The sequence below is a fragment of the Pygoscelis adeliae genome, unplaced genomic scaffold (genome assembly GCF_000699105.1).
Source record: "Pygoscelis adeliae isolate BGI_AS28 unplaced genomic scaffold, ASM69910v1 Scaffold55, whole genome shotgun sequence".
NCBI classification, from domain to species: domain Eukaryota; kingdom Metazoa; phylum Chordata; class Aves; order Sphenisciformes; family Spheniscidae; genus Pygoscelis; species Pygoscelis adeliae.
Window position 1 is genome coordinate 169937 of NW_008824804.1, and position 14854 is coordinate 184790.

At 37.6% G+C, this 14854-nt stretch overlaps 1 protein-coding gene across 1 annotated transcript in view; it reads left to right on the plus strand.

Moving 5' to 3' along the window:
• Positions 1-14854, plus strand: part of ABI3BP (ABI family, member 3 (NESH) binding protein) — a 153518-nt gene that overhangs the window by 119290 nt on the left and 19374 nt on the right. The window contains exons 43-47 of the mRNA XM_009324030.1: positions 2011-2121; positions 4921-5004; positions 6176-6244; positions 7512-7724; positions 13131-13242. Coding sequence (XP_009322305.1) covers positions 2011-2121; positions 4921-5004; positions 6176-6244; positions 7512-7724; positions 13131-13242 — 589 coding nt within the window. The remainder of the gene's footprint in view (positions 1-2010; positions 2122-4920; positions 5005-6175; positions 6245-7511; positions 7725-13130; positions 13243-14854) is intronic.

Here is a 14854-nt window from a genome sequence, read left to right on the forward strand (position 1 = left end):
ATTGCTATGTTAGCCAGTATTTGACTTTGCTTTTAAATACATTTACTTTTTCTGAAAACTTAGTGTGCGTTAACTGAAAAATTTACATTTACGCTACTTATGAGAAATGAAAAACATAGGTTACAGCACACAAGAATTAATCTTGATGTGTTAAGAGTCTGTCCTAAGAGGATACACATCCTCCTTTTCCATGAAGAGTGACAGAGTCAAGGAAATACATTCCCTGTCCACAGAGAACCCCTGAGATTAAATAAATCCTAATAGTTCATCATGCTGCTGTCCTCGCAAGAATCTATGCTATCACAAAATCCCTAAATTCTATTGTGTGTCCTAATTTACAGGCTCAGTCTCCACACATTGTTAATTAGATTTGGTAGCATCATAGACCATCACCCAAATCATTGTGGAAGTAGTAGAAGGGAAGAGTAGGGGTTCTTGTTCTTCCAGAATGCAGTGTAGTAGATTGAACTGTGACACAGTCCACTGAATGTGATGTTTTGGCTTGCATGTAACTGTTGCGGTTGTGTTGTTCAGAAGATACGATAGAAACCACTGATAAGTCAATACTTGCATGTTTTTACCCCATAAATATCTCCAACAATCCCATTCCCTAAATATGGGCGGGAGGAAATTAATCATGGATACTACTATGTAGTAGTATCTAGAGTATGATGACTTATATATACAAAAATTTATTAGCCTTTTTCAGGCCTTTAGGCATATTTTTTTCATCTCCATCTGAGGATTAAGAATGAATATGAAACCTACAAATGCTATTTTCAAAACCATTACATTTGAAATGTACATTCCTGAATTAGAGCATTATTTCCTGTCTTGATCTGAGGGATTTAAAAAAAATGTGGTTTACAAGTGACTGCAGAAGTCCAAAAGGAAAAGGGAACAGAGAAAGATGGAGATGTTCCTGTTTGTATATTGTAAGTATTTCTGAAAAGGCTCTCCCGAATGAGTCTTTGGATCTGCTCCCTTCTCGCCCACAGTCACTCTATTTATAGGGTAAACTAAGGTCTGATATGTAGGGCCCGAGATACTCTGTGTAGCCAGTAACTCAGTATCAGGAAACTTGCATATTTGTTGACACTGGCAGCATTATAAGAATTATATTACCCTTGAGGATTTTCCCCTGTTAGGTACAAAAAGTCTTTTGTTACATAAATGTGTTGCACATATCTCATGTTTTTTTCTTAAGGAAAGAAGTGCAGAGGTGAATAGTGGAAGAAAAATCTTTTCCTTTGCCTTTCCTTAGCGTAATAAAATCCTTTATAATTGCCTGGAAAATACAGTAAAATGTTTTGTAAGTATGAATTAAGAGGCTTAGGTTCTCCTTTCAGACCTCACTGTCAAAGGACCTTACCAGATAAATTTAATAGGTATTGGCTGAAACTGCACATTGAAATAACCTAGTTGGGTGCTTCAGAAGTTTCTAACACAATAACTGTCTCTAGTCTAATGTCAGTGCACAAAGTGACAGTGACTTTTCATTTTTCGTTTTTGAATGGCATAGGATGAAGTGTCCCTAATGACAATTTCCTTTTTGCTACATCTTTTGCTTCAAGCTGAGGGTAACCAGTCTTATCAGTTAGAAAGTACAAAAGATCAGAAATTTTGTGAGTAGGATACTGAAGATGTTTCCAAGTACACTGAGGTGGTGTTTATTGTGGGAAGAAGTATCCTGTTGGCTGCCAAAAAATTACTGTTGACAGAAATGAGTAACTCCACAGAAAATGAATCACTGAAACACTTGTACAAAATCCCAAAGGAGCTACATTTTTTCAGTGTAAGCTTGGTTTAAAACTCCATGGCACACACTTGCAAAGAATTTAAGGCTGAAAATACAACTCATTTCAGCTCCTAACCTCATCTCTCTGCTTTTGATACTAAATCAGACATGAAACATTGTTTGAGAAGTCAGAATATAACTTGTAATGGGTTTCTGATTTTATAGAATTTGAGGTTAAATAATTAATAACACTGTTTTGTAATGTCATTCAGTAACTACATCACCTGGCCCTCAGCATCCTCCTATACCTCCTGTCAAGCCTACACAAATGCGAAGAAAACCTCTGCCTCCAAACACCGTGACTGGTAAACCAGGGAGTCCAGGTATCTCAGCCTTTTCAGCATAAGTATTTTATTATGTGTGAGACAATACTGAACTGACTAGCACGTATAGCAGAATTTTATAGCATAGATTAATTTTTTCTTAATCTGTGATATCTATAGAAACTAGTCTTCTGGATCATACAGGCCTTGTGTCTTTTGTCTTCATACATAAACTCTGTTTTCCTTTTGTTTTCCTAACCTAGTTATGTCAAAATCATCCCTAGGGAGCTGAAAGCAAAATAGCATAATGCAAGTCAACCTTTAAGAAAATCAACCTTAAGAACATTTCATGTCTACTAATAGCATTTGCAGTTACTTAATGTGCGTGTCAGATGGGAGATATTGAATATTATGCTTCAATGCATACTCCCAACCCGGAGTAAAGAAATTCTGTAAACAATTTCTGTAAGAAATTTTGTAAAGAAATTCTGTCCCATATATATGGCACATCCATTAACCACTGCAAATAATGAGCTAATAGGCACCCAGAAAACTAACTGCACTGGGAGGTAGAGTGAGCTGAGTTATTTCATGTGCAAAGAGTTTAGCTTCATTCCTATGCTACATTATTCCTGCTTCTCAGTATCAGTATAAGAGCACACAAACTTTCACATTTCCTATTTTATTTTAATTTTATCCTGAAGCTGATATTCAGTATCCTTATGTATGTTTTGTCTGTGGATTCTATAGAAGAATCCTTAGGCTAATGTTATTCCAGGTAGTCAGAAACTATCATCTCATTATGCTTAGCATCATGAGAAATGCTTCCCTCTTCATATTACTCTCTGTAGTTCACTGGAAATATAAAGGTCTTGGCTCTGCTGTATTTCCTGTTGGCTTTTTTTGGTTTGTTTCATTTAGGGCTTTGTGTGCTCTTAAGGCACTAAAGACTTAAATAATTCTTTAGTATTTTGTGCGGCAGATTAGAAGCAAGAATCTCCAAGCTGGATGAAACAAGCTGTATATTTACTCAACAGCAGAGCCAAGACAGAAATGTTGTGCCTGTACTTGCTGTTGATTGGTGGTGTTTCCTTAGTAATAGCTACAACAGAACATAAGACATTGTCAGTCTTAAGCTGTAGCATAAAAAAATGTTGACCTGATACATTTTCTTTTCCTTGTAATGGGGTCTATGCTAATTTTCTCCATTAAGTGTCTAATTCATTTACCAGTGTTTTGAAGTTTCACCCTTTTTCCATACACTAGAGGCCAGGTTATGTGGTAGTCAGCAGTTACCATACCTTCCTAGGCATTCAAGATGGAATAAATTGGTTAGATGATCTGGTTCTTCCTGGTGGGGCCAGTAGCAGATTCTCCTTTTTCTGTGTTTCCTAGTGTTTTATCCAGCTTAGTTTTAAACATCATAATTGAGTTTCTTCTGGTTCCCTGGAGAGACTGTTCCACAGTACTAACAGGAAAAATTTGCCTCAATGTTCTTGTTGGATTTTCCCTTTCATAATTCTGTCCTGTTTCTCTTTCTCATTAACACTGTGATTAATTCCTTACTTGCATCTTTCTTACTCATCCGGTGGATGAGTATTATAGGAAGGTTTCTATGCAGACATTAGAAGTCCCTTGAATGGAAAAAAAGGAAACAGAGAGTTCCAGAAATTTTGTGAAACTGGACTCCAGTGAGAATCTTAATACATTTCCACTTTATTAAGGAAATTAATGGCAGGTAGGGATTCTTGTTGTTTTAAACTTGGTTCACCAGAGTTCTGCCTTCAGTCATCATGTTCTTCTGTGTCATGTATGCAGGGAAGGTAAGTACATTATGTAGTTCTTGACTTTTTGGGGGTTGAGATTTCAGAGTCATGCAGTGGTTATCTGGGAGTATCTGCATGTTTTGTGAATGTGGTTCTTGTCTTTTACAGCTATTTGAAAACACTCGAGACATCCTTTACCATGGATTGCTTGCCTCTTAGAAACCTGTTTTCTTTATTAGGTGATAACAGCTGAGGAGTAAAAGCAATGTCACATAATCTAAAATAATGTTTTAAATAGCTATTTAATTATGGGAGATAATATTGCCTCTATCAATCAGTTTCTGTCCAAACTTATGGTGCCTACTACAGAACAGGTCAGTTCAGAAAGAAAGCTTTTTCCCTTGGGTCATAATAGTGTTAGTAATAGTGTTAGTAATATTGAAAATGTTGGACTTGGTTGCATTTTTCTTACCTTCATTTGAAGTGCATCTTAATTTCATTTAGTGGAAGCTCCAGTACTGTTCTGTGGTTAAACTCTTAATGCAGACCATAGTTAAGGACTCAGTGTTTATCATCGTGCAAGCTCCAGCCCTGCTAATATATATGCTGTATTGAGAGTAGAAATGAAAGGACCTTACCTACATTTGCGGGAAGAATCCAAGTTTCAGTTGCTGACTTCAGCTATTCTGTCTTACAACTCATGAAGAAATGTGCTCTTTTATTTGAGAAACACAAATGTCAGTGCTGGTCATTTTGCATCCTTCTACCAGTCTGTGTAGGATGGTTCTGTGCATTAAACCAGGTCATATTCTAGCTCACTGAAGTCCTCCAAGACAATCTCCAAGTAGCAAAGAATTTTCTTACTGGATTTCAGGAGTAGGTTATATTGGCAATAAGGACAATTTGGAACTTTCCTAAATCCAACTGGAAGCTGTTGTATAAGTTTTGAGGGAATATCATAGTTTAAATGATAGTACTTGTTTCATGAAGCAGGTGTCACAAATCTGAGTTCTGTTAGAAAATCAGAAAGCTGTTTCACTCTTTTAAATAGTGAATGCCTTGTTGCCACAAGTTCCTCCTTCCATCACTGTAGCTAAACCCGCTGGACCAACACCACCTGTGAGGACAGGAACGTCATATAAGATGCCAACAGCTTTTGCAACTCCAGAGTATTATGGTAAGCATATTACAGACAGTTCTGATTTCTTTTTTTTCTTTTTTTTTTTTTCCATGAACATAAAGGTTTCCTTTTTTCCTTTTGCTTCCCTTCCCTAAACTATATTGATGCATTGTATATTTAATATACAAAGTATTCTGTCTGGGGTGGTTCTGATTTCCTTTATACCACTTTGTGACTTTTCTAACCTGGCTGAGTTCATCTGGCTGTCTTCTGATACACACCTTGGTAAATGAGAACATGATGGCCCTTCCATCTTCCTAGAAATCAATACATGCTTAGTAGGCTTTCAATACTGTGCAGTGACTACTTTAAGTCTGTGAAGGGAGTAGATAAGGCACTTCTTTTCCTGAACATTTCTTTTTGCACAGGACATAAATTCAAATTATTATTTGACAGTGTTATCAAATTATTATTTGATAGTGCTTAACATGGTTGTGATATTCTCCTAGCTATCTGATCAAAGTGCCATCATTTAAGTAGAAAAAAATGTAGTAGGGTAAACATAGCGGTTAGTTGGTAATTTGCCTTTATAAAATTGGGAGTTAACTCCAAGTTCAGACCTAAATCTCCTCAAAGTGGCATACAGGAATGGGTTGCTAGATTTATTAAAAAATGCTTGTTGTGAATATATTGTGTTTTGTCCATTGAAGTATTTGCATCTAAGAGAAGATTCTGTTCAGTATAGTGGCTACTTAACACAACACTGGTGTCATGAATCCTGACTGCTTTAGCACATTTCTGTTCACCAGTGTATTTGTGATTTCCTTGTCGCTATTTTTAGAGAAGTTAATGTGCCAACATAATAGTGCTATATATTCTATGAACATGAACCAAGCTCCAAGCTAAACAGCCAGTACAGTGCAAAAAGATCCTTTTTAAAAGGTCTAAAGAGCATTTTCCATGTATTACATGAACTGAATCCAGCAGCAGTCACGAAGTCTGTCATTTTGATTATAGCTATCTTTATACTAGCAGGTAAGTATGGGCTTTACTTAGCATCACAGCCAAAATGGAGTCCTTAAAAGGAAAAGACAGATCTGGCAGCAAAGGTCTACCATGGAAGAGCTTTATCATGATTTAAAATGGCAAATGAACTGTGAAATGCTGCAGTTCTAACACTGAAACTTAGTATTTATTGCAAATTAAATTATAACTGTGTTTCCCACAGTTGATGCAACTGTCTTCAGCTCAAGTCCTACATCAGAAACAGATTCTTCAGGCAAACCAAGGTACCAAGGTAGGATTTTACTAGCTATGGTATTTTTATTCAGGGGAATATATGAAGACTGACCTATCTTGCAATAAAATTATCATTTGGTTATTCAAAGGCCAAAACTTCATTTGATTCTGCTTCACTTTAATGTCAGATGAAAGGGCTGTAGTGCAGACCATCAGCAAATTCTTGACTAAATTTTACTTCTACTTTCTTCTCTGCGACCACCTCCTAGTTCACAGTCGTGCCGACAAACATGTTGTGGCTCTTCATGTATGCCAGCAGCAGTACAACTACACACTGTTCACATTCCACCAAACCAAATAAAAATCTTCCTGTGGGCTTGCAAGCCTACCTGGAGAGGTATTGCCCCAATACCAGTGCATCATACCATAAGGGATATCTACCCATCATACATGCCTCACCTCTCATTCCATGCTGTGCCTATTCAGATAGTCTAGTAATATGGTAACATATACTAGACTAGATAATAAAGTAGGCAAGTTTTTGCTGTTGCAGTAATCTAGAGAGTTTAGCAAGGTGAGATGGCAGGAAGAAGTGCTTTTGTACCAAAAGATTTTTCAGGTTTTTTTTCTTAGTCTGGTAAGAGACACTACATTTCTGAAGACCCTGTCTTTCTTGCCAGAGCTTATTGTTTACATCCAATAGAAATTTTAATTTTAGAACTAATGTGTTTTTCTTCAGTAATCTTCCTAATTTTGATGCAGAGTACAAGATGTTTGCCTCAGAGGGTTTGTTTCAAGGTTTGGTCCGGTACCACTGAAAATGGTTAAGATTTTGACAGTCACTTTAGAAACTGCAAGTTTAATGATGGAATGACTCTGGACTAAACTTGTTAGTCTTTCTAGTGAAACAAAGTGGTGATGGGCATTACATCGTTGTATTAGCATGGCGCTCAAAAGCTGCAAATGGAATTGTAGTGTCATTGTACTAAGAAGGACTAAAATTAATTGTCCTATTTTATGATAGAAGATAATTCTTTCAAACAGTGCGTATCACCCACTAATACCTTCAGAGTGTTATTTAATTCATGGTGCCAATGGGAAAGGGGTGAAGGCAGTGCGGATTCCAGGTCTAACAACAATTTAAAAAACCCAACAAGCAGCTTAATATTGAGTATATGGTTGCTATTCTTAAACATTTATGTTTGACTTGTTGTGCAGATTTTTAGTTGGTGTCCTGAGATGGAAGTTGTGCACTAGGTGAAATCACATTGACTTTTTGTAAAAACACTCTGTATTGAACAACAGCTCTTTCCTATTGCTCTTAGCCCCCCATGTCAAGTACATGAAGAAAGATGATGATGTGCCTTGCTCTATCACAAGCTCTCTTGAACATTTTCCTCAAGAAGAAGCTGGCAGCAAGGAAGAACCTACTCGTCCTCCACAAAATCCTCCAACCAACCTCACAGTGGTGACTGTTGAGGGCTGTCCAACTTTCGTCATATTGGACTGGGAAAAACCAGACAATGACACTGTTACTGGTTGGTTTAATTTCTTTCCTCCATTGTATCAGAATACAGTATTTCCAGCTTATTTTTACTTTCACAGTGGTTTTACACCATTTAAAAAATACTTTAATCCCCAGGGAGTCTTACACCCCAGTGCTTTTATTTTGTGCTACTGTCAACTCCAGTGTGGATAAGAAAATGCCACTAGATTAGAACGAGATTTTCACAACTATATCATTGGTGTCAGTGATGACACAAAAAGATACTTAAGAAGTATGACTCTGTGTCTTCTCTTAATTTCTGGCTTCTCTGTGTACAGGATCTGGTAAGATCTAGTCAAGAAGTTCCAGCAATGCAACAGTAGTCTTCATTATATAGATGCATACACATAATGTAGACATCTTTCTTGACTTGAGGATGTTGTTGATCAGTGGGTTGGACAATGAAACCTTACATCCATCTAGTAAGTCAGTGGAACTCTGCCAGCATAATACTTGCTGTACCCACCATAGGGTCACCAAGTTGTCTATGTTAAAAGAATCTGTTTGTTTTTTGCATTTCCAAAGGAAGGGTTTTGTATTGAGAATAAATCCTTGTGAGTCATGCAGGAATCAGTGCATAGACAAGTAAGCATGCAAGACAACTGTTCATAATTTTTCAGTCGTCTTTCGTATATCAACACAAGCTTACCAAAATTGAACATTTAAATTAGTTAACAACAGAAAATTATGGTTCTTCTGTACTGCCAGGAAAATGGCTTTTGTTTTTACCATGGACATAAAACTCTGATTTGCAAAATCACTCGCTCATCACAGCCATGACCAGACGGATTTGGCTGTGTTGCATTACAGGTGAGTAGAACAGGTAAGACTAGGAACTGTGAGGACTAAGACTTGATCATTAGCCATTCACTTTAGCATGTAAGTGGGATGTTTTCAGATGTTGTTGTATATGCATGTCATGAGAGATTTCTGTGCAGGGGTATAATTAGATGACTGTCACAAGCATGGCCACTTTCTTCCCCAAATTAGTCTTTCCTTGATTTTCTGGAAATAATTACTAGGTTTAGCCTCTATTCTTTCTTGCTCTTCCCGCCATTTTGAAAAATAATAAATGCAAAACCAAAGGGACGCTCAAAACAAAAATTAGCCTGCACTTTTTTCTTCTGGGAAAGAGGAAGAAAGTTAGCCCTTCTGCTGGATTAAAAGGGAAATAAAAAGAGACTGTAGGCTAATAAAAGTACCAAGAAGAGAGAAGAATGGTTACCTGGCTTGCCTTACACAATGTGCTTCATCCTGGAAGAAGAGGAAGTGTGAGAGCTTATTGCTAACCTTAGAATTAGGCTAAGGATAGTCTCTCTGTGAACACTCCCCATTCCAGGCAGTTCTGCAATGCTTCTTTTTGTTCAGGAAAAAGCCTTTTTGTTGCTGTTGTCATTTGGAGGCCTCCTCCACAGACCAGTCCTTAGCTTGATTAGATCAGATAACGTCATTTAGTCTGCATGTTTTCTTGGAAGTAGACCTGCTGTTTTTCTTGAGTATGTTAATGAACCCACTGCAGCACAACCATTTGTATTGCAAAAATAGAAAAACATTTCCACTGTAGCTGGTAAAACTGTCAGTGCACATCATCTAATGATGAGAGCAAGGCCTAATTGCCTTCTGATACTATTTCCTTTCTTTTTCAATGCGTGTTGTGTAAAAGAGCAAGCAATACTTACTGTTTCTTCTGAGACTTTAGGTGGAAACCCTTTCCCTGTTCAGTTGTAATCAGCATTTGTAAAAGTTAACTTTCTGTTGTGGTTTAACCTCAGCTGGCAACTAAAGCCCACACAGCTGCTCGCTCACTCCCCTCACAGTGGGATGGGGGAGAGAATCAGAAGGGTAAAAGTGAGAAAACTCATGGGTTGAGATAAAGACAGTTTAATAGGTAAAGCAAAAGCCGCGCACGCAAGCAAAGCAAAACAAGGAATTAATTCACTCCTTCCCATGGGCAGGCAGGTGTTCAGCCATCTCCAGGAAAGCAGGGCTCCCTCACGCGTAATGGTGACTTGGGAAGACAAACGCCATCACTCCAAACGTCCCCCCCTTCCTTCTTCTTCCCCCAGCTTTATATACTGAGCATGACGCCACATGGTATGGAATGTCCCATTGGCCAGTTTGGGTCAGCTTGTCCTGGCTGTGCCCCCTCCCAGCTTCTTGTGCCCCTCCAGCCTTCTCAGTCAGTAGAGCATGGGAAGCTGGAAAGTCCTTGACTAGTGTAAGCACTGCTTAGCAACAACTAAAACATCGATGTGTTATCAACATTGTTCTCACCCTAAATCCACAACACAGCACTGTACCAGCTACTAAGAAGGAAATTAACTCTATCCCTGCTGAAACCAGGACACTTTCCATGAAGTTTCTTCTCTTCTGTAAGACTATTCTGTGGTAACTAAGACACCTGGCATACCCTTCCCCATTCCAGAAAAGAAGATTAAAACCTTCTGCAGAATATGTGACTAATACTCATTTTGCTTCACTGAGAGAAACTTTAGTTTTCAATCTAGCTATCTTCCTATCTAGATATAACAGGTTTCCCATAAATACCATTTTCATTCTTTTAAACTTCAATGTGTAATACAAAATATTTGAACTCTGTGGCTTACAAATACTCTCATTGAGCTTGTCTCCTTCATCTTAACTTCAAAAAATTGTTCAGTTAATGACTCATCCAAGGACACTTTCTGAATTCAAGAGAAGGCATTGAATCCCATTTTCTGAAAACAGTGATTACTTCATATTGGCACCAGTATGACATTACTTGTTTAGACAGACTTAAATCAAGTTTTCTGTCATCTCTTTTTATTTTTGTAGTTTATACATGTTTTTTCAATCATCTGATTTAGGCATCACATCTTTTTTTTAATGCACTGTTTCAGATAGAACTGTGAAAACAGAAAATGTAATTTGTTGAGCCATTTTTTTGAAGTGGTTACTTTGTTTGACTTTTAGCTATGCACAAGGGGTTTCACCATATTGAGTATTCCTAAAAACAAAATTGTATTTCATGGAGAGGTCTGACAAACGATAAGCAAAACAGTGATCAAACTTACCTCCTTGTTTTCATAAAGGCTGCAAATGTCAGGAACCAAGACTATTTCACTAGTGCTCTACTACTCCTGTGGTGTTGCCACAGAAATGTAGGGCAGTTTGTTGTCTTGTGCACTGAGACTCATGCACTGAGTAACAAGCAGGTACTGGATGCACTCAGTAGCTCTTTGTGTGTGTGTGTGTGCGTGCACACATTTGCATGCCCATTCACATGTGCTGTGTTTTCTTTTCCAACCTGAACGATCTAAAAAGTTAAATCACATTGACTTGAGGCTGGCAGAAGGCAGAAAGATTGAATTCCTGTAAAGTTACCTACTCATTCTCTATCTGGATGTACCTAAGGCAGTGGATATCCACCCCCTCTCCCATGCTTCCTAATAAACATAATTTCTCTAATGAGGCTTAATTAGTGCCAATAAGGGCTTTTGCATGTTATTTTCTCCATGGTTCACTCAGCCCTTGGTGGCTACATAGGAAAAGGTCTTTGTTTCCAAAAGGAAATGCATAGAGAGAAAACACAGTTATGTTTCGCATAAATATACTATCAATGCTAATGTCTTCGGTCGTTGCATTGGGGTCCCACTTGAACAAATGATCTGAAGTAAAAGCCCTCTATTTACTTTTTTTTTTCTCTTTTTTTTCCCCCTCCTCTCATTTGAGACGCCAGTTCCTGCAGGTCTGTGAGTTTGTTTTTAAAAAGCAGTGGTTGGTCTTTTGCTGTTCATTGGTGACTGTTGTGTGGGAGGACTTCTGAACATGGCAGTAATTCCTTCCTTCATGCTGACTTTCTGACATAATTTTAAACCTATTTTAAAGTTTTATGTTGCTCTGTACATGCTCTAAATAACTGAGAATATTACAAGGTAAAGATAAAAAGATGCTATGTAGAGGTCCCTTTTGAAACTATTGCAGTAAAACTGAAATTCACATGTGCATACATGTATATAATTGCTCAGATTGAATTGCTGTGGTTTAGAAGCTTGGCATTTTCGAATGTAATTTTTTAGGGCTGCTCTGCACTTCCACTTAATTGCATTGTCTTAAATAATTTACCCCAGTGGTTTTGATGCCTGCTTTTTGCATAGAAGAGGGCAAAGGAAGACATAGTTGCACAATTGAGGTCAAAATCGTGTCAATTTGTGTGTGTATGCTCATTTACATACACATCTCCTACGTTTACTGGGAGTGAGGATCTGAGAGTCCAGCAACAATTAAGAGAGGTTTTTTCCTTACTAACACTGAATCCCATTGCAGGTGTTTTATCTTTCTGTGTTGACAACAAATGAGTCTTCTTGTATTAAGAACTAAAAAACTTAGCAAAAAAAATAGCCCTATATCTTTCTAGCATTTGGTTAAGAACTTGAAAATTAATAGTATCATTAGAAAAAAACAGAAAGAAAGTAGTTTTCTAGAGGTTTTGTAGCTTTTGATAGGTGGTATCTGTCTTTGTCTTCACAGTGTAATACCTGCTTTATTCATTGGGCTGTAGATCTAAATGCTCATTGCAAATGTTCTTTGAAAACATTCTCCTTCGCTAGCTTACAATTAGCAAAGCTGCATTTGGTATTATAGACAGGTTTTAGGAAGGGAAAAGGAAGGGACTGGGGAGGTTATGAATTTCTTTGCCAACAGAAGAAAACTAGCAATATACTCAGTGTGGTTATTAGAAGAGGTTGTTATGAATCGGGACAGAGGTTGCCTGCTAGAGAGAGACTATATCTTGGACAGGGCTATGACTGAAGGGGTATCTTCTTCCCAAACATCTGTTTTTAATTCCCGGTTCAGAGCATGGCTTGCATTTGATGATACATCCCAGTGAGATGAAAAGAAAGTAGTGAGACTCTATAAATCATATAAATACAGAAATAAATTTATGCAAAATTATTTCATTCTAAACTGGCAGATTCCTAAGTGCACAATCCAAGTTAGAGGGGCAGTTTCCTTTGGAAATCTTAAAAATTTCGGTCTTATTTTAAGTTAATCAAGGTTTAAGCATTTAGAAACTGTACTTTCATCTTTGATACTTTTTCATTCAAACTGCAGAATACTTATTTGTGTTTGGAATTTTGTCAATAGTCTATCTTTGGGCAGAGGTGAGATGTTGAGTATCCTCCATCCCATAATTGAATTATGAGGAAGGATGAGAGGCTAGGCACTCAGCAATTTGGAATTGGATCTCTCTTTCCTAACCATTTTAGCATACTAATGTCCAGACTTGTTCACACAAGATGTCCTTACAGCCTATTAGACAGTAGGAGTGGAAATCAGATGAGAAAAGAGAGCGCAATGAAGAAGCTCAAGTAAGAGCTGTTATTTAAGCAAATTTCTCTTTACTGTAATTTTCCAGAGTATGAGGTTGTGTCAACTGAAAATGGAGCAAGTGATGGTGAAAAGGAGAAATCGATTATCACTACAAATCAAACCCATTCTACTGTGGAAAACCTAAAACCTGACACAAGGTAATGAAATAATTTTCTAAGTTAATCCAACTAATTTAGACTGTCAGATGTCTGCCACTTCAAATGAAAATACATATGTATATAAGACCAAATTGGTTTTACTCCTGTTCTGACAGGGAAAAGGTATGCTTTGGTTTTGCTTTCTTTTAAGTTAACAGATAAGACACATCTGAGGAATCTTTAGGAAATTTCCAGGAGTATTTATGGTCTGGACAAACTGCAGAAGTGACCTGTTCTATCAGAAAGATTAACTGTCAAATGTAAGAAAATGTACTGCTTTTTATCAAAAAATCTCTTGAATTTAGCAGATAAAGAAACAAGGTGAACACAAGAAATATTAACCTGATATGTGAGATCAAGATTTATATGTACAGTTGTCTCTCTCTGGGGTTTAAGGATGCTTGGGACAACTGATGTAGACTGCTTGCTTATTTAGACGGATGTTCATTCAAATACTGGAATGCAAGCTGGGCAACTGTACAAAGCTTGACTATTGCATTGCACCATGGAGAGGAAAGATACATTTGTCCTGTATATATAGTTTTCTTTCAGTGTCTCGCAACAGCTGGCAAGTTAAAAATGGGTCAGTGAATACCAGTTGATGGCATACATCTCATGCAACTAGTCCAAATAAGCATTATCATTCTTTTAAAAAAACAAAAGTCATCAAAAATTATTCGTCTTTTTTGTGGTAAAATTCAGAGCAGGGAGAAAACCACTTGTCCTTTGTTTGTGTTGCTTATTGATTGCATCAGAAAGTTAATGAATGACACGTTTTTTTCCTCTAAGACCATCCATTTGGCTTTGGTAACTGGATTTTTCTGTTTCAGATAAACTGCCATTTTCTGTTATTATCCTTAAATTGGTAACACAGCACAAAATTCTGCATAGAACCCATCTTGAACCTTTATTTTTAGGCAATGTGTGGTTTAATCTGGGGTGCCGGTTCTTAGCTTATGTACTTGTGACCTGCAGCTCCAAGGAGGAGGAATGAGGAACTATTGCAGAAAGCGGAGGGGAAAGGAAGGGAATTGGAAAGGAAAGGCTAGGGGGAATTTTCATACCCAAAAAGAGCTTCTTTGAGAGACTCCAAAACTTGTAAGATGGGCTAGAATTGCTGTGTATTGCATCAAGAATATCTCTGTTATTTCTTAAAGGCATGTGGCTTGTGAAAGGGTGAACTGCAGCTGTGTTGTTCTGTCTTGTTAGGAGGCAATTAGGGTATGTTAGCAATACAACTGGAGACCAAGCATCAGTTTCCTCAATCTCTGCCTCAATCAGTTGAGAAGGCTTGGAAGAGACAGTATATTTCTGGAGTAGCGACTAAGAAAGGCAGTAGGTGCTGCTAAACTTGACAGGCTATGCTGTTTGTGTTTTCATTTCAGTTCTGCTTTGAAGTAATACAGTTGCATCCTTGAAAAGAACTGTGTGTTATTAATGAGATTCTCTTCCACTATACACTCGAACTCTTCGTGTCACATATGGTGACAGAAATGGGATGGATTTGGTTAAGTGTAGAAAAGACATGGAAGCAAAGAAAACTTCTGGATGCTGAGAGCAATGTCCAGATGGCCAAAAGAGAAAAGCATTTTTAGACTGCTCTTTGTTCAGA